Source organism: Paroedura picta, chromosome 12, assembly GCF_049243985.1.
Source record: "Paroedura picta isolate Pp20150507F chromosome 12, Ppicta_v3.0, whole genome shotgun sequence".
NCBI lineage: Eukaryota > Metazoa > Chordata > Lepidosauria > Squamata > Gekkonidae > Paroedura > Paroedura picta.
The window spans coordinates 40,538,782-40,558,932 of record NC_135380.1 but is presented as its reverse complement, the minus strand read 5'-3'; the positions used below and the strand labels follow the sequence as shown (position 1 = coordinate 40,558,932).

Sequence of the window (20,151 nt, the reverse complement as noted above, 5' to 3'; positions counted from 1 at the left end):
AGGCAGCCCCAGCCCAGGAAAGGAGCCAGTTTTTTAGTCTTTTCTTAATCCGGTACTGAACCTTCTGTTCTAACAGTAGCCGGCACACTGCTTCCTATATAACCATTTCGTTATAAATAATAGGGAGGTAATTCCTGAAGAAGACATAGTAAGAATAACCTCTAAGGAAGATCAACTACAAAACAGACTTACATCTAGATGCTTGTCGCTTGCTTACTGTTTATTAGCCTGTTTCTGTACAGTTTATCACAGTCGCTTTTCTGCAGCATCACAAAGCTTAGACTTCTGTCTGCTTGTCTGAAGTTTATTACATAAGCTGTTCTGCAATATCACAAGGCTAAGAGATTCCTAGATTTACATTACAGGATGACATCAACTGTGATATTCTTTTAATTCTTCCAATTAACGTAAGGACCATATGTAATGTAATAGTTTATTTATTATAAAATACAGTAGGCATTATTCACCATGATTTTTCCATGCTATAGAATCCCCGCAGCTATGTTCCACAGATACAGTCACATGGGTGATGAAGTAAAAATGTCAATTTTATTTCTGAAATAACAATGCAAAGATCCTATAACTATAATAAGTTTAGAGCCTGGGTCACATGCCCCTGGAACTCGGTAAACCATGCCTGTCTTTCCCTTGACCCATATTTGTTGCCTGACAACATTCCAACATTCCTGACTGGCTTTTCTTCAGGACCATGTTTCAAACTTCACATTTGCTGGTCAGCTGCAAAACCTTCCAGGACTTTTCTCCAGTGTATAAGGCTCTTCCTGCCTCTCCTCAGACCATTTCCGCATAAGAAAACATACCTTGTTTCAGCCTCGCTTTGGATGTTCTTTGGATGCTACAAGTCGAGTCTAGCTTTTATGCTTTTGGGCTTTCCTTCATTTCCCAAGATGAAATTCGCAATAGTCTTTCTGCACTGTGTCCGATGGAGCAAATCCTATCATGATTTGCTTCCTTCCCCCTTTCAAAAACTGTTGTTTTTTTTTTGCAAAATGATGCCTGCTTGCACCTTTGTTTTCATTGTACTTCTTAATGCCCCCATTCTGCACCCTTGGTCGCCTGCCCCCGCTTCTGCCCAAAGGGTCCTGAATGTAATTAAAAAAAAAAACACTGGGATATCATGGTACAGTGCTGCTGTGTAAGACTGCACTTTTTTTTTTTTTTTACTTAGAAACAGCGTTGTAATGTGATCACCCCCTTTTTGCTGTAGTGGTGATCCACCCAGTTTGGTGTAGTGGTTAGGAGTGTGGACTTCTAATTTGGCATGCTGGGTTCGATTCTGCACTCCCCCACATGCAGCCAGCTGGGTGACCTTGGGCTCCCCACGGCGCTGATAAAGCTGTTCTGACCAAGCAGTAATATCAGGGCTCTCTCAGCCTCACCCGCCTCACATGGTGTCTGTTGTAGGGAGAGGAAAGGGAAGGTGAATGTAAGCCGCTTTGAGCCTCCTTTGGGTAGAGAAAAGCGACATATAAGAACCAACTCTTCTTCTTCTTCAGTAATATCAGGGCTCTCTCAGCCTCACCTCCCTCAGAGGGTGTCTGTTGTGGGGAGAGGAAAGGGAAGGTGAATGTAAGCCGCTTTGAGCCTCCTTTGGGTAGAGAAAAGCGACATATAAGAACCAACTCTTCTTCTTCAGTAATATCAGGGCTCTTTCAGCCTCACCTCCCTCAGAGGGTGTCTGTTGTGGGGAGAGGAAAGGGAAGGTGAACGTAAGCCGCTTTTAGCCTCCTTCGGGTAGAGAAAAGCAGCACATAAGAACCTACTCTTCTTCTTTTTAACAAAAGGGCAGATTTTTCAGAATGGAAGGAGGGAGGAGGAGGGAAGATGGTGACAAGAAAAGGAGCGTGCCCAAAGGTCTCAATGTGGCAAACATGAGGGAGAACCTGCATTGAACAGCCCTGAATTAGATTCTGCCTTGCTGGATGAAATTGCTGTAACTGGGTATTTCCATAATGGCTGGTAAATCGGACAGCAATTTGGGCTTCCCCATGGAAAGGTGGATTTTAATGCAGAAACAGATGGAAAAGTTGTCCCTTTAACGATATTGCTAGTGTGGAAACAATCTCAGAGAAATATGTTTTTTCAACTTTTCCCTCAAGGCACCCAGGTCTTTCTCTGCTGCCACAGACTGATCATCTCCTCAGTTAATCCTCCTTGATTTTCCAGTCACAAACATCTTTTTTAAGAAACTTAATGAGTTCTCCCCCTGCTTCCTTGTTTATTTGGTCTTCTGACCAATCTTATCTCCTGTGTGTTTTCCTTATCAGCTGAGAACTAATTACTTCACAGCCAGATACTGTTCGTAGCCAGAGGGCTTTGAGTTCCCAAAGGAGTAACAGTTGCTTGTTTTCACTGTTGAATGGCATAAAGAGATCTTTCCTTGTGCGCTATGGCGTGAAAGTAGCCCCATGAAGCAAGCACCATAAACATATTGTCTGCCTTGGAGAAAGGCATAATGTGTCTACCTGCACGAACTGCCAAGAATTGACTTCTGAGACTTGAAGTGAAAGAGTCTTGTGGCTTAAAAGTGTTCTGGACAAACCGGATTTGCTCCCTGGCAATTCATCTACCATGTCTTCCAAGAGTCCACTATCATGTCAAAAGGCAGGATTTCACAACAAAATGGGCAGTAAAAAGAAGACACCCTCTTCAGCATTGTAGATTGTTGCCTCACAACCAACTCAGATAAACCATCATTAGTCCATTGAATTGTCAAAGGCTTTCACGGCCAGAGCCAACTAGTTGTGGGTTTTCCAGGATGTGTGGCTGTGGCTTGGTAATTTTAGTCCTTAACATTTCCCCAGTAATTGTGGCTGGCATCTTCAGAGGTAGGACACGGCAAGAGGGAAGTCTCCGTAGACTTTCGTATGGAGAGATTCCCATCTTTCCATGCCCTACTGCTGAAGACACCAACCGTAGTTACTAGAGAAATATCAGAGATTAAAACTACCAGACCATGGCCATGCAACCCAGAAAAAACACAACAACCCATCTTCCATTTTAATGGGAAACTACTCTAAAGCTACTCTGAAAGCCAGGCTAACACACCTTCCTGAAACCAGGAGGAGACTTAAGATGAGACCAAATAGCAATACCATTTTCCCTAAGAAACAACAAGGAACATCTGAAGGATCCACCACCACCATTATTGCAGCTTCCAATTGATATGTTGACTCCTGGAAAATTATAGGATGACCTCAAGATTCCTAAAGCTCAGTGTGCATACATTAAAGAGGCAGAAGCTGGTTTATGCTATGTCACATCATTGATCTATTGATCTCAGTATTGACTGTGACTCTGGTTTTTCAGAACAGGTGTTTTTGAATACCTGGTAGGCCAGTTCTCTCAAAATTCTTTCGATTCCACCTACCTCACAGGGTGTCTGTTGTGAGGAGAGGAAAAGCAAGGTGCTTTGAGAAACCTTTAGGTCGTGGAAATCAAGGTATAAAAAAACCAACTTGTCTTATTCTTCACCCAGTTGCTTGACTCTAGAAAACCCAATCAATCAATTCTTTCCTCATTGTCAACTAAAATGGCTGAAATGGAAGGGGAATTGAAGGGTAGGATGTATGGTATTGTCCAGATGAAATGAATCTGAGGATCCCCTTGCCCTTATATGCCACATGGACTAGATCGCAGGGAGCAAGTTTGTTGGGAAACTTGAACGGAGAGCTTGTATATTGTGAGCTTGTATGGTATGCAGCCATACCTTGGCCCAGTCAGTGTGTCACAGCCTAGCCATGTTCTTGGGACTGTTGAAAGGACAAAATGGAGAAGGGGAGAACTCTGCAGGTTCCTTGGAGGAAGGGCAGGGAACAAATGGTGATGTTCAGAACTGGACAAAACGTTAGACCGTACTTTCTCTCTTGTCTATAAACAAGGATTCCAAACCACAGTTTAATGAGGAATGGTGAAAGGAGGAAAGGATCACAAGCAGAACTCTATAAGGCTGCATAGCTGGTCTGCTCAGCAGTGAATTCCCATTGGAAGAGGAAGTATGCAGATCCAAGGACTTATCTTAATGGCAAACCGTGGTTACTGCACTTGATCTTAGCCATTTACTTACACTTGATTGCATAAATCTTTCACCTTTAACTAAACCATGGTTTGTTTAGTTTGGGATTAATAGGGACAAGCAGTCAGTCTTCCTTCTAATCTGACTCCCGTCCCCTCCACTGAGCAGAGCAGCATACATCCTGAGCAGAATATAACTTCTGAAAAATGGGGAGTGCAAGACCCAGTATGTCCCCAGATTGCTGCTGAACAGGACTTCCTGTGTTAATGAATGGCCACTCATGCTCATAGCTAGAGGGAACTGGTGGCAGCAAGTTATGACTCATGATCTGATCAACCCAGGCATATGGAAACCTGGATCAATAAACCTCTAGTTGGATCCAGTTTAATTGAAGCAATCGTGAATCTGCAAGACAGTTTGGTGGCCCTAAATGTATATACCTCCTCACCCAGGTATTTTCCAGTGCAATATATTGTACAGCTTGGTGCTAAGCCACCAGCGTGGGAAATCTCCCCCCAAATAAAGGTATGATATGTGAAGCTTCCTTTGACAAAGACATCCTGGGTAGATTCTGCCATCTGCGCAGCTAGCCTGTTGTTCCCCCTCTTCTGCTGTGTGCAGAACTGCGCATGGAGAACAGCACATGTTGGAAATGCATACCATGTAGCTGAGAAGGATTGCTTTGTGTAAAGGAGTGCCTCAGATCCTCAAGAGCTGTCCTGTTGCAGGCAATTTTTGCTGTTACACATTGCTGAGTTGCTTCTCTGTCTTTCAGTTGAAATGTATACATGTATTCTGCTGAGATGCATCTTCCCTTCTTTCTGTTCTTTTCTTCTTTTCTGTAGCTGCATCTTTGATCCAGCTTGATTGCTCGGCAGCTGGTGTTAGTTTGGTCAGTGATGACAGCAAAGAGGAGTCGAGCAAGGACCAGAGCAACACCCAAGGTGGAGTATGAACCTACGGCCATTTCAAACAGGGGCAGGGGGAGCTTGCAGAGTCAAAAGTTTTTCATGCCGACTGTTTTGTGTTGCTCTTCTAAATAATTGCATCTTAACTGTTAGCTTATTGGTGTTAATGGCCCCCTTTTTACCATTGTTCGTAGCCTTTAAATATTGTTTACTTAATTAATTTGGAAGAGCCGTCTTCGAGAAGCTCACGGTAGTCTCTTCAGAGTATTTCTTTTGGAAGGGTCACGAAGATTTATGAGCATGGTTTATAATAAAAATAATGAGATGTGCGCCCAACTCCCTCTGCGCCCAGCGCGACAGCATTTCTCTGATCCCGCCACTGAATTAGAAATGTTCATGAATACATTCGAAAAATGCTTGCGTTTCTGAAGCCTTGGAACGCCAGCTTTCCCACCCCACCCCCATCTTCCTCCCTCCCTCCCTCCCTCCCTCCCAAATGATCTCAAACTGTTGAAGTCTCTTAAATGAAACCGCATCGCTTAATTCAGGTATAAATGGGCTTAATGCCTATGCTGTGAGTTTTAATGTGGAAGCTTCTGTGTTCTCTTTATCAGGAGTCACTGAAAAAAGTTGCATATTCTGCTGGACATAATAAGATCCCTCTTGAATGGGACGTTGCATAGGCACCATGGGATGTGATCACGTCAGGAATGTGTTTCGATACTGTAAAATGACAGTATAAGCTGTGGCTTGACCTTTTCCCTACACAAGCATGGGTTTGATTCTGATTTGCCCAGAAAATGCGATGCATATCATATCAGATGTAATGACATGCTGAGTTTACAGAAACCCAGAAACAATCAAGTGGGAGAGAATCAATCAAGGTACTGCCAGCTCTCTTGTGGAGTTCTGCAGGGTGTGGTTCTCTCTCCCACCTTATTTAACATCTTTATGTGCCCTCTGGGGAAGAAATGGAGATAGTGACATTTTATTTTCCTGGGCTCCAAGATCACTGCAGATGGGGACTGCAGAAAGAAATTAAAAGACGCTTGCTCCTGGGGAGGAAAGCTATGGCAAATCTAGACAGCATCCTAAAAAGCAGAGACATCACCCTGCCAACAAAATTGCGTTTAGTCAAGGCTATGGTATTCCCAGTTGCAATGTATGGCTGTGAAAGTTGGACCATAAGGAAGGCCGAGCATCAAAGAATTGAGGCTTTTGAACTCTGGTGCTGGAGAAGACTCTTGTGAGTCCCTTGGACTGCAAGGCGAACAAACCGGTCAGTCCTAGAGGAGATCAGCCCTGACTGCTCCTTAGAAGGCCAGATCCTGAAGATGAAACTCAAATACTTTGGCCATCTCATGAGAAGGAAGGACTCCCTGGAGAAGAGCCTAATGCTGGGAGCGATCGAGGGCAAAAGAAGAAGGGGACGACAGAGAATGAGGTGGCTGGATGGAGTCACTGAAGCAGTAGGTGCAAACTTAAATGGACTCCGGGGAATGGTAGAGGACAGGAAGGCCTGGAGGATCATTGTCCATGGGGTCGTGATGGGTCGGACACGACTTCGCACCTAACTACAATGTGCCCTCTAGCCTAGCTGGTTCAGGAGGTTGGGTTTGACTGTCACCAGTATGCTGATGACACCCAGGTCTATCTCCCGATGGACAGCTGTCCGAACTCTCTCTCAGAAATGTTCACCAGATGTTTGGAAGCAGTGACACCTCAGCTCAGGAGGTCCTGTGGATAGGTATGAAGGGGTCAGGCAAGGAAGTGCAACTGCACTGCCTAGACCAGCCTTTCTCAACTTTCTTACCATTGAAACCCCCATTCAAGAAACCCAGAAGTAGCACGCACATGCAGTATATAGTCGCAAAGCATAGCTGTGTACAAACCCACCCAGGGGCCCTCCCCTTCCCACCCACTCCTGGCCCACCTGGCCATTTTGGGAAGGAGGAGAGAGTCAACATGACCAGAAATGATTGTATCATCCAGTAAATGTTTAATAATTTTTAAAAACCTATACAATTTAATTAACTCCCTCTTATTTGGGAAACCCTTCCATGGCCATCAAGGAACCCCAGAGTTTCACAAAGCCCTGGTTGAGAAAGCCTAGTCTGTGAACAGTTGTCCACTGCACAATCTGCTGGGAATTTGAGCATGATCTTTGATGCATCCCTTTCAGTGGAGGCACAGGTCACAAAGGTAGCTCAACTGGCATTTTTCCACCAGACGAAGCTACTAGCATTCTACCTGGCCCCCGAGCATCTCACCACAGTGATCCAATGAAGATCACCTCCAGGTTAGAATTCTGCAATTCACTCTACACAAGCCTACCCTTGACACTGATCTAGAAACAGCAGCTCAAGTCGTCATGAGAATATCTTGGAGGACTCACATTCAGCTGGCCTTGAAGAAAGTGCATCAGCTCTCAATCTGTTTTAAGGCCATACATCGTCTGGGCCCAGTGTATATGAGGGATTGCTTAACTGACTACTGCCCCCCCCCCCACAAGATCATTGCACTTTGCCAACATAAACAAGCTAGTGATCCCTGGTCCAAGGGGTACATATGGCCTCAACCAGGGCCAGGGCATTTTCAGTCCTGGCCCCCACCTGTAGAGGGAGATCCTGAGGAACTAAGCACCCAGTTGAGTCAGTTTTTCAGGGCCTGCAGGATGGAGCTCTTCCACCAGGTATTTGGTTGGGGCCAGTGAACATCAACAAACTGCATGACTATTCCAGGGCTCCTTCCCCACCCCTCCCCAAACCAAGAAATCATGAAGTGTGCTATGACAGCAGCTCTGGAAGAGCAATCTTTTGGGCTGATAGGTGATTCAATAGTTTTAACAGGTTTTAAGTGTGCGTGAATATGAAAGTTCATCCCTTGAATAGAAATTTGTTGGTCTTAGATGCCCCTGGACTCTGAATTTGTCTCATGACAGCCCTCATTCTGCTTGACATCTTATACAAGTATCTGGCTGGCTTCTTTGCCTGCAGAATGCTAGATTGTTCTTCTCTTCTCCTTGGCAAAAAAGCCCAAAAAACACAATTGCCAAAAGAACTGAATAGGTGCACGGAATATGATCCAAAATATATTGTTCGGATTTCCTCCCTTTCATTTCAGCCATTTTAGCTGACAGTGAGGAATGAATTGATTGATTGGGTTTTCTAGAGTCAAGCAACTGGGTGAAGAATAAGAAGAGTTGGGTTTTTTATACCTTGATTTTCACGACCTGAAGGTTTCTCAAAGTGTCTTTCCTCTCCTCACAACAGACACCCTGTGAGGTAGGTGGAATCGAAAGAACTTTGAGAGAACTGTGACGAGACCAAAGTCACCCAGCTGGCCACATGTGGAGGAGAAGTGGGGAATCTAACCTTCAGATTACCATTCTTAACCACTACCCCATGCAGCAGTTGAAGGTTGTAGACCAGGGGTAGTCAAACTGCGGCCCTGCAGATGTCCATGGACTACAATTCCCAGGAGCCCCTGCCAGGCAGGGGCTCCTGGGAATTGTAGTCCATGGACATCTGCAGGGCCGCAGTTTGACTACCCCTGTTGTAGACAGTATTCACGAAAGTTGGTTTAACTGCTTTAGGTTTAGCTGTAGATTGTTGCTGAGATTGTGTAAAGTTGTTTTATATATTTATTTATTTATTAGTTTTTTATATCGCCCTCCCATACAACTCAGGGTAGTTTAGTTGTAGATAGGAGAAATGAGGGGTTCCTTTTGAAAAAAAAAACTTTACATTGTGGTGGTTTATGATTAATATAAGCAGAGAGCCTTATAAATTAACTCCTACGCTAATGACTTCTGCAAAGCTTCTGATAGCTTTCCAGCTCTCCAACTTTATTTTTTGTCAAAGAAACCAAGTTTAGAGCATTGCAATAATGTGAATGTGTGCAAATTAGAGACGGGGAGGGGGAACATAATGTTTTTTTTCATAGTTGGCTAACACTTATTAATTTTATTCAGTAAAGATTTAATGTGGTCTTGAAGAAATGTGTACGTTTCTCTGTGATATAAAATGAAAGCATTGCTTGTTGACACTAATGTGTACAGTATTTGCTGGCATATAAGACTACTGTTTTCCCCTGAAAAACATGCCTCCAAGTGGAGGGGTCGTCCTATACGCCGGGTGCACTTCAGTTGGGATAGACATAGCTGCCCATAGTGGCCCATAGTACTGTAATGTAATGTAACAAACTCTATATTTTGAGTGGAAATTTTGGGGGGTTGTCTTATATGCCCAGTCGTCTTATACTCCGTCAAATACGGTATTTGTGAGAATGTCGGACTAGGATGTGGAGACCCAGGCTCTAATCCCTACTCTGTGTCAAGTCCATGTCCAGGCCTCAGTAAACAAACGTATGGAGAAAGAATCTCTTCATTGTATAAAGCAAACGAACAGATGACAAGGCTTTTCCTTGCCAGAACTGAAACATTCTTACTTTTATGCCCCTCGTAGGCTGTTCCCCTAATTCAAATCATGAGGCGTTGTAAGCATACGAGGCCCTCATTTTCTCAGACCACTTTTCCCAAGCTCAGAAGCATGCATTAATTCCCCAGACATCACGTGGCACAGTTCAGCCCCACAAGGTCAGAACATAAACACTTGCAAGAGAGTTGTGAGCAAGCATTGCTGAATTAGACACAGGATTAAGACAGGTCAAAGGTAACAACTTTCAGGCAAAGCATAGAACAGGTCAAGCAGAACATGCCCTGTGAATCAAACTCAAAAGGCATTACATGGCAAGATCATAACACAGGATCTCGACACTCTGCTGTAGAAACTTTGCTGGGAGAGAGCCAGCTTGGTGTAGTAGTTAGGAGTGCGGACTTCTAATCTGACTAGCCGGGTTTGATTCTGCACTCCCCACATGCATCAAGGCTCTCTCAGCCTCACCCACCTCACAGGGTGTCGGTTGAGGGGAGAGGAAAGAGAAGGTGACCGCTTTGAGACTCCTTTGGGTGGAGAAAATGGCATATAGGAACCAACTCTTCTTCTTCTTCAGTAATATCAGGGCTCTCCCAGCCTTCCCTCACTCACAGGGTGTCTGTTGTGGGGAGAGGAAAGGGAAGGCGACTGTAAGCCACTTTGAGACTCCAACTCTTCTTCTTCTGGGTGATTTTGGGCCAGTCACACACTTCTCAAACTTACCTACCTCACAGGGTTGTTGTGAGGATAAAATACAGAAAGGGAGAGCGATGTTGTTAGCCACTGGGAAGCAAGGCAGGACATAAATATTCAATTAAATAAAGGAATGTACACGTTTCCCCCCACCCCTCAGAAACAGAATCAACTGAACAAGACTCTTATCATCCTGCCTTGGAAGCGCAAAATCAAGAGGTTTGTTTCCTGGAGAAAGCAGACGTAGATTCAGCCACTGTGTATTCCGGTTCCAAGAGCTTTCTCTCCCTCAAGCTGAGCACAACCAGCACAGATGCTTTCGATGGGGACACCGTAGACGACATTGAGGAACTGCGACAAAAAGTTAAAGAGCTCAAGGCTGACCTGGCAAAGTACAGAATGCTGGTGCTCCACTTGCAGCCTCCGAGGCAGCTCCTCTCCAGCGACATTCTCAGTATCGTCCGGAGTGACGGTGAGTTGGCTGTGGACAGCCTCTTTCTCCCGAGGCTGGACTTTAATGGTCAGGAGGCAACGTTGGTGCCCGGCAGCCGCCAGCAGGCAGATGCTCAAATCTGCACGGAGAATCCGATTTCTCGAGCCACCGAAAGCGAGACTGATGTCACCGTTGAGAAGCTGAAAGAGCTGCTCCTGGAAAACGAGGCTGAGCTTGAAAATGAGCAGATCGCAAATATGCACCTCCTGGATGAAGTGCACTGTCTGCAAAGTAAGCTCAAAGGCATTTCATCCCTGAGGTGAGTTGTCTTTGGAAGCGTGCATGGATGTATTGGCTTAAAGTTGGTTAGCGCCAACAGTATGTCACACACGGAGGATTCCGGTGCATGGAAGAGACCCTTTCTCAGATGAAAATCCAATACGACCCCATGGGGTGTCAAGGAAAGCAGTCTTTATTAAGAGCAGAGCAGAACATGCAGAGATAGGTACAGGAGTCACTGACAGAGACAAGGGACCATAATCTCCCCGGTCTTATATAGGTCTGGAGGTTTAGGCGGGAATAGGGGTTCACACAGGGGGAGGCCTTTGATCTTTTAAGCATGAACTCTCAAGACATCTAGTCTGCTTCCCCGGAATCCAGATGGCCCACAGCTGGCTGTTTTAGAATCATAGAATCATAGAGTTGGAAGGGGCCATACAGGCCATCTAGTCCAACCCCCTGCTCAACGCAGGATCAGCCCTAAGTATCCTAAAGCACCCAAGAAAAGTGTGTATCCAACCTTTGTTTGAAGACTGCTAGTGAGGGGGAGCTCACTCGCCTCTGTGAACCAAGGACACTGATAAAAATGACTGAGTTGTGGGGGGGGGGCATATTTGTTAGCTTGTTGTAAACCACAGATTAAAAGGAACCAAGAGTGCACAGATGGGGAGGGGGATTGAAGCAGAGGTCGAACTGACCCAACTACGCCCTAAGCCAACCTTCCTGGGCCACCCAGGAGATGGGATATGACACAGTATCTTTCTACCGAGTGAACAGTCTTCTTCTTCTGAAGGAAGGGCTGCTTCCCTGATAGGGGATGGGGGGAATCTTCCTCCAGTGGGTCAGCTTAGAGGAGGTGATCCATTTTCTAGAATACTTCAAAGCGGTTTGCAGTCGCAGGACTACAAGTTAGAAAACTACACCTCACTGAAAGAACCCACATAAATCAAATGTGTGTCGGACAAGATGAAATTTGCAGCCGTTCTGAAATCACCACACAGAGTTCAGGACATGTTTGGGTAGGACCTTCCAAACGTAGAGATCAAAAATCTTTTTCATAATTACATTGTAACTGGCCACAGAGAGGGAACAGCAAACCTCAGGCAGGACTGCCAGGTAATAGTAAGAAGAGGTATGAACACAGTTGCGACTTCAGTGTAATAGTTTGCACAGGTATCAGCAGTCTTTCGGGGGGTGTCCTTCTGGCACAATTTTTCCAGGTAATGGGCACTTTGCTCACTTGTCTTGATGGCTAGACACAGTTTCTGCTGTGCTTTTCCATCTCTCACAGAGGTGTTGATAAGTTCCTGTTTCATAAGGTGGCATAATGTCTGAGGCCTGCCGTCTGTAAAACTGTCAGTAGGGTCAGGGTGGAACATTGCTTATGGGGCTCACATTGGGCAAAGTGATTTGAAAGGACATGGCCTGCAAAGGTTTCATTAACATGATTTCTAAAAGATTTTGGGCATAGTCTTGCATGTCACATTATTAACGTCTCATTTGCCTCTTGAGATGTATGCTTACCCTAGCATTACCCTAGAATCCTCATTATCATGAGTCATTATGCCCACACTGTTGAGCTCTGCACTTCGCCAATTCTAACTGGCTGGTGGTCCCTGGCTCCTAAGACAGTGGTCCGCAACCTTTCTAAGGCTGCGGACCGGTGGTGGTGGGGAGGGCGATCCGGCGGCCGCGCATGCGCGGCAGATCCATGCATGCGCATTTACGCCATGCGCAGACCTGCCGCACATGTGCATTTGCACATGCGGACCTGCTTCCCTCTCCCCCCCTCCCACAAAAAGAAGCTTGCCGGACCGCAAGCTAATCGGCCGCTTTTGCGGGGAGAGGGAGACGTGGTCCAGTGTTGTTCCATATGAATTTATTAATATGGCATTGCCATTTTTCTAAGTTCTGATCTTTTGGTTCTATTGGTCTTGTTTGAAATAAAAAATTCAACCATGGAAGAATATTAATCTTGACTGAGGCCATTCTTGCTGACCAGGAAAGAGTTAATTTTAGACAATAATCCAAATCCTTTTCTATTTTAAGCCAGTTTTCCTAATAGTTATTTGACACTAGGTTATTTAAATCCTTATTTAAGAGAGCCAGTTTGGTGTAGTGGTTAGGAGTGCGGACTTCTAATCTGGCATGCCGGGTTCGATTCTGCACTCCCCCACATGCAACCAGCTGGGTGACCTTGGGCTCGCCACAGCACTGATAAAGCTGTTCTGACCGAGCAGTGATATCAGGGCTCTCTCAGCCTCACCCACCTCACAGGGTGTCTGTTGTGGGGAGAGGAATGGGAAGGCGAATGTAAGCCGCTTTGAGCCTCCTTCGGGTAGGGAAAAGCGGCATATAAGAACCAACTCTTCTTCTTCTTCTTCTTCTTCTTCTTCTTCTTATCTAGGTATACTCCCAGATATTTAACCTTGTTCAGATTCACTTCACAGCCTGTGAGATTTTCAGTCTATTTAATTTTTTGGTCTTGGCCATATAGTATAATTTTAGTCTTTTTCTTATTTATTTTGTACCCAGACATAGCACCAAACTCACTCAGACAGTTCATAAGCCTTAGCAAAGACAATTCAGGCTTTTCCATCAATAGAACCACTTCATCAGCATAGCTTCTAATTTTGTATTCTTCTCCTTCAAATTGCAGTCCATAAATATTGGGGTCTGCTCTTATTTTATTGGCTAAAGCAGGGGTAGTCAAACTGTGGCCCTCCAGATGTCCATGGACTACAATTCCCAGAAGCCCCTGCCAGCATTCGCTGGCAGGGGCTTCTGGGAATTGTGGTCCATGGACATCTGGAGGGCCGCAGTTTGACTACCCCTGGGCTAAAGTCTCTAACACCAAATTAAACAACAGTGGTGATAATGGACATCCCTGTCTTGTTCCCTTGGCTATTTGAATTTTTTCTTCAGAGATCATTCCATTTACCAAAACTGTTGCTTCTTGGCTGGTATAGATTTTCTGTATCCATCTTAGAAAATTATTTCCACAGTCCATCTTGCGAAGCAGCATCTCGAGGAAATCCCAATAGACATTATCAAAAGCTTTCTCTGCATCCAAAAAACACAGAGTAGTCACTACTTTAGAGCTTTTAGCAAAGTCCATCGCATTAAGCACCAATCTCACATTCTCTTTCATATATCTTTTTGGCATAAATCCAGTCTGATCTTCATGTATCACTTCTCCAGTCTTTCTGCCATTATTTTTGTAAATACCTTATAATCCATATTCAAAAGATAAATTGTTCTGTATGATTGTGGAACAGCCAGGTCTAAATCTTCTTTATGTATTAATGATATATGAGCTTGACACCAAGAACTAGGGCAGCTTGTCCCTGTCTGTTCCACCAGCTCACTCATTATTTGCTATAACAGAGTAGTTATTGTATGAATCAATTTTTTATAATAGTCCGGTGATAGACCATGTGGTCCTTGCGCTTTATTACTCTTCAGTGATACCATTGCCTTGTTGGCCTCTTGGATCGTGATTCTCTGATTTAAGATTCTTTGATGCGTCTCTGAAATCTTTAGAGTTGGGATGTCTGATAGAAACTCTTGAATTGTTTGTTTTTTTGTTTGTGAGCATTTGTATAAATCTCTGTAGAATTCGCCAAAACAATCCTGAATTTCTTGTTCTGAGCAACAAATCATCACTCCCTTTTTTATCATCATTATAGTCTTTCTTTCGGATTCTTTTCTTACACTTTGCACTAACCATCTACCCGGTTTATCTGCAAATTCAAAATTCTTTTGTTTTAGAAAGTTAGAATCATAGAATCATAGAGTTGGAAGGGGCCATACAGGCCATCTAGTCCAACCCCCTGCTCAATGCAGGATCGGCCCTAAGCATCCTAAAGCATCCAAGAAAAGTGTGTATCCAACCTTAGCTTGAAGACTGCCAGTGAGGGGGAGCTCACCACCTCCTTAGGCAGCCTGTTCCACTGCTGAACTACTCTGACTGTGAAAATTTTTTTCCTGATATCTAGCCTATATCGTTGTACTTGAAGTTTAAACCCATTACTGCGTGTCCTCTCCTCTGCAGCCAACAGAAACAGCATCCTGCCCTCCTCCAAGTGACAACCTTTCAAATACTTAAAGAGGGCTATCATGTCCCCTCTCAACCTCCTTTTCTCTAGGCTGAACATTCCCAAGTCCCTCAACCTATCTTCATAGGGCTTGGTCCCTTGGCCCCAGATCATCTTCGTCGCTCTCCTCTGTACCCTTATCTATGTCCTTCTTGAAGTGAGGCCTCCAGAACTGTACACAGTACTCCAGGTGTGGTCTGACCAGTGCCGTATACAATGGGATTATGACATCTTGTGATTTTGATGTGATGCCCCTGTTGATACAGCCCAAAATGGCATTTGCCTTTTTTACCGCTGCATCACACTGCCTGCTCATGTTTAGTTTACAATCCACAAGTTAAGCTTCTTCCTCATTTCCTCTGTCTGGAATAGATCTCTTTCCAGGCGTAGTTCTTTTATCTTCTTCAGAAGTTTCTTTGCAGGTGTTGATGTTGTAATTCCAAATCCTGCAGCCTCATCAGAATATTGGACATTTTTTCTCTGGCCTTCCTTTTCAGAGTAGTGCAATAAGCTAGCAACTTGCCTCTCATAAACACTTAACATGCTTCCAAGATAGCCATCTTAGTGACTTCAGGGGTATTATTGAATCTACAAGATTCTTTGAGGTCTTCTTGACATCTTTTCAGCATTTCAGGGTTCTCTAAAACAATTTCATTGATTCTCCATCTTCTTGTGTCCATTCTTCGTTGTATTAAGATTATTTCAATGGGGGAATGGTCAGCGAAAGTGGCTGGTAGAATCTCTACTGAATAACATTGAGTGAGCAGTCCCGTCTCTTTTAATGAAGGAAAATAAGGCTTGAAGACTGGCTATACTGCTGTGGTTGCCTGGTAATCTCTAGCCACTGGAATCTTCTTTCTTAAAAGAGTAGGGTATAGCTTCCCAATGTATTTGATTTTAGATTTCAGAACTCTCTGCAAACTGGGGGCTTTTCTCAGATTTTTAGAGAGGGCTGTGTCCTTGGTTCATTTCTCCAGTCTCCTGAAATAAGTATCCACAGATTTGGTTACACGGAGAAAATGCATTGGTTTCATGAGGGGCACATAACCCATGGGATGTGGGGAAGTATTGTTTTCCTCTCCCACCCAGTATGGTGGGAATTGCGGTCTTTCAGATCCTTCCAACATGATAGACTCTGCTAGTTCTCTCAAACACCCCATCCCTTTCTTGAATGAACTTATTTCTTCTGAACTTCGCACGTGATGTTCGGTCTCTTGCGCTTGGCTTCTCATCACATTTTAAAAAATGCTGCCAAGCTGCTTATGTTCTGTTTAAACAAAACAAAGCTCCTAATTCTGCAGCAAAGAAGTCTAAATATGCAAATCCTGGACTCTGGATGATATATCTTTTTAAAACAAACATTTGTTTTTTAAGGAAATTAGAGATGCTTTGGCAATGACTTAAAAAAAGAGGGCATCACTCTGGCTTACACATTACACAAGCAGACAGCCCTTGTGGTCACTCAAGGGAGCTGCTTTCTGCAGTGCTAATGCCCCCTTCTCAAATGCAAGGGTTTTCAGTTGTCCAGAGAAGGGTCAATCAAAGTTTCCTTTGTTTGAGTGGAAGCCAATCTTGGGATCTCAGTTCTGTTGTTCCCGTAGAGCAGGCTTTCTAAGCCAGGGTTTTGTGAAACCCTGGGGTTTCTTGACAGCTTTGGAAGGGTTTTCCGAATGGGTGGGAGTTATTTTAAATATATTTTTAAAAATTTGTTAAACATGTATTGGGTAGTATAAATGGTCTTGATAACCCACCCGCCTCCCAGTAGCCAATGATGGGCATGGAGGGCATGGAAAGGGGAGGAGCCCCAGGTGGGCGTGTCCACAGCTCTGCTTCCCAACCATATTCTGCATGATCGTGTCACCTCTGGGTTTCTCAAAGCCTGAAGAAGGTTTCAGGGGTTTCTCAGTGGTAAAAAGGTTGAGGAAGGCTACCTTGCTGTATAAATCTGGGGTCCTCAATGTGGTGCTCTTGGTGTCTGTGAGCATCATTCTTGGAGCCTGCCAAGTGTTTTGAGAAAATAGGTGGGGCTAGCGGGACATTTTCCCAACAAGGCTATTAATTGGCCTTTGGAGATTTGATTGCTGGTCAGGTTTTCTAAAAGACTGCTTTGTCAGGAGCTGCCCCCACAGCCTAAGAACGTTCACTGTCTGACTGAAACTCAGCTGCAGCAGACATCTTACAGCTGGCTTTGCCTCTTGTGGCAGCTTTGTGGCATCTGTTTGCCTGTGCTCACCATGCGGGGTCAGATATCCAAAGGCACCACAGCCGTCCCAAAAAGGTCTGGCCCTTTTAGATTAGATTATTTATTACCGTAATTGACCAGCATCAAAGTATCTACAGACCACATACATTGTTACAGCGTTTTAACAGGACACTCGGCGTCAGGGAGTTAACAAAGGCACAAAACATTAATACAGCATTTTGACAGTCAGGTCACTCAGCATCAACAGTAACCAAAGATTTCCGCACTCTGCTGGCAGCGTAGCGAAATTTCGCCACCATGTAAGAGACAGAATTATCTTTATCTGCAAGCAAGATGTTAATTAGATGATCATCTGTAAGTCCAGGGAACCTAGATAGCAAGGGCAAGATTAAATGGCTTCTGGCAACCTTATAAGGTCGGGCCCTTAATTCCAGCCTCCAAAAGTTCAAGGGAAGCTTGAACACTTGTTTTCCAGTTTGACCCCTCTCTTTCAGGTGTGACTCTCCGATCCTCTCACTGGTGCAGGAGCATTCCAGCGAGAGCCAGAGACTTCAAGCCAGCCACAGCATCTGTGTGACTTACCGCCAACACCTCACCAAATTGATCAAAGCCTTTGAGGATCTCCTGCAGGACAGCGAAGTGGATTACTATGTTGCTGAGGGCTTCCGCGAGCAGCTCAATCAAAGTGTCCAGCTCTTTGAGCGGCTGGAGAAGCAGTGCTTGTACGGTGGGTACCTGCGGCTTCTCCTTAATTGCCTGCCAGCACATCTCACAGCAAATGGACTCATGCACGGCTCTTCTGCGCATGGCCTCTTCTGCATGCTTTGTGTGAGCCATGAGGTGGAAAGGGGGATTCTTCTTCTCCTCTCCCGTCTTTCCAGACTGCCCTGGTGGTGCTCAATAGCAGGTCCTTGCATTCATCTTCTACTTTTTTTCCCTCTGTCTCGCTGAGACCTTAGAAAGAGCCTCTGTGAAGTAGCAAAATAGCATTAAAATATGTGATGGAATCTTGTTGCTTCCTCTTCCCCATCTCCCTTTAAAGGGGCTGCTTTCCTCTCAAGATCAGGGTTGTTCCGAGGCGTTGCAGGAGCGTCCCAGCTCATTCTTGCATGTGCATTTCAGTTAGAGCAAAATTTCCTCTGGTACTGCGGTACATGACGTTGCCGTATTGATGAGAGCCAGTTTGGTGCAGTGGTTAAGAGTGGTGGTGGCCTCTACTCTGGAGAACTGGGTTGGATTCCCCACTCCTCCTCCACAGGCAGCCTGCCTGGTGACCTTGGGCTAGTCACAGTTCTCTCAGAGCTCTGTCAGCCCTGCCTACCTCACAGAGTGTCTGTTGTAAGGAGAGGAAGGGAAGCTGCTTTGAGACTCCTTCAGGCAGTAAAAAGCCCTGCCCTTCTTAATATTCTGAACCAGACCGTAAGTTCACCAAGGTCCGTATTGTCTTCTCACACTAGCCACAGCTCTAAAAAGTCTTTTTAACTGGAGATGCTGGGAATTGAACCCCTATGCATGCCAAGCAGATGCTCTGCTGCTGAGCCATGGCCCCACCTCATGGCGTTGAGGAGGCACTTCTTGAAGCTGCATGTTCGTAGTCCAGTGGCTTTGCTGTGATGTTCTTGAACTGTCTCTTTCTAGTGGCCCAGCTTGGTAGAGTGGTTAAGAGTGGCGGTTTCTAATCTGGGGGGCCAGGCTTGATTTCCCGCTCCTCCACATGCAGCCCACTGGGTGACTTTGGGCCAATCACAGAAGGGCTCTCTGGGCCTCACCTACCTCAAAGGGTGTCTCTTTTGGGGAGAGGAAGGGAAGGTGATTGTAAGCAACTGAGACTCCTTAGGACAGTGAAAAGTGGGGTATTAAAACCAACTCTTCTTCTTGCTTGTGCCAGAAGCCCACTGCTGCATAGTAGCACAACCCAGTTCATGTTGCACCAATGGTGGTGGGCAAGAACCCTCTGACCCCGATGATGTGGAGTCATTGCATCACACTGCAATGTGAGAGCATGCACTCTCCCAAGTATGCCCCTTAGGGTCCACAGAAAGTGGATGACGTTAAGGGCAAATGATTCAAGGTCTAAGGAAGTTTGGGTTGCTGATACCAAGGGAGCTCAATTTGCAAAACGACATTACAGCTAGCATGTCCTAGCAATATCCTCAAAAGACTGAGTGTATTCTATTATCATATATCAAATCCTTTGCATTACAAATAAGTTTCTCCGGCAAATAAACATTAAATTGCCTTTCCATTCAGATCAGCAGATGGTATCATATATACTAATGAAGTTGTTGACAACTGAGACAATTCAATATATCTTTGCACAACAGGGTTGCATTGAATCACAAGTTAAAAATAAAACGAGAGCTCGAGGAGAATGTTGAAGAATTCGAAGGAATTAGGTCGTCACGGAAGAGCATCGCCGGCCCAACGCTTTACAAGAGGGTTTTGTAGGAGGTACTGATTAGGCTTGGGGTGACCTCCATACAAATGTAATTTCTGTCGTCTCCTTTAAATAATCTTTTGCCCTCCTAATGAGGGAGATTACATTTGAAAAAACAAGCCTCAATTTTTGATTAGAAAGAATAACTTGCCATTATCACAGGGATTCCGTACCAGGGAGCCAGAGACCCCCAAGGGTCCGTGGGAGCTCCAGAGGGGGCTGCAGATTTCCTGTCCTGCCTTAATGGACTTGACCACAAGCTAGGGCAGGGGTAGTCAACCTGTGGTCCTCCAGATGTTCATGGACTGCAATTCCCAAGAGCCCCTGCTAGCAAACGCTGGCAGGGGCTCCTGGGAATTGTAGTCCATGAACATCTGGAGGACCACAGGTTGACTACCCCTGAGCTAGGGAACTGGCTGCTTTTATTGCTCCCCTTCCCCTCTGGGCATGAGTGAGTTCTCTTGTGGTTTCTGGGCCTGGAAGGGGGTGGAGCTTGCACCCCTGCTTTAAACCGCCTCCTCTCCCCACCCCCTCAGTCCTTCTTGAGCCTGCCTGTTAAAGTGGATGGTTGATGTCATTTCTGGTGACATGCCACCTCGTGTGGTCATGACAGGGAGGCGTGGCCAGGT

General features: G+C 45.1%; 1 protein-coding gene across 2 annotated transcripts in view; it reads left to right on the top strand.

Annotated features, from left to right (window-relative positions):
* CDK5RAP2 (CDK5 regulatory subunit associated protein 2) overlaps window positions 1–20,151 on the top strand; it is a 176,843-nt gene that overhangs the window by 115,211 nt on the left and 41,481 nt on the right. For both annotated transcript variants that reach the window (XM_077305310.1, XM_077305309.1), the window contains exons 23-25: window positions 4,882–4,980; window positions 10,234–10,825; window positions 17,580–17,812. In XM_077305310.1, the coding sequence (XP_077161425.1) occupies window positions 4,882–4,980; window positions 10,234–10,825; window positions 17,580–17,812 (924 nt within the window). The remainder of the gene's footprint in view (window positions 1–4,881; window positions 4,981–10,233; window positions 10,826–17,579; window positions 17,813–20,151) is intronic.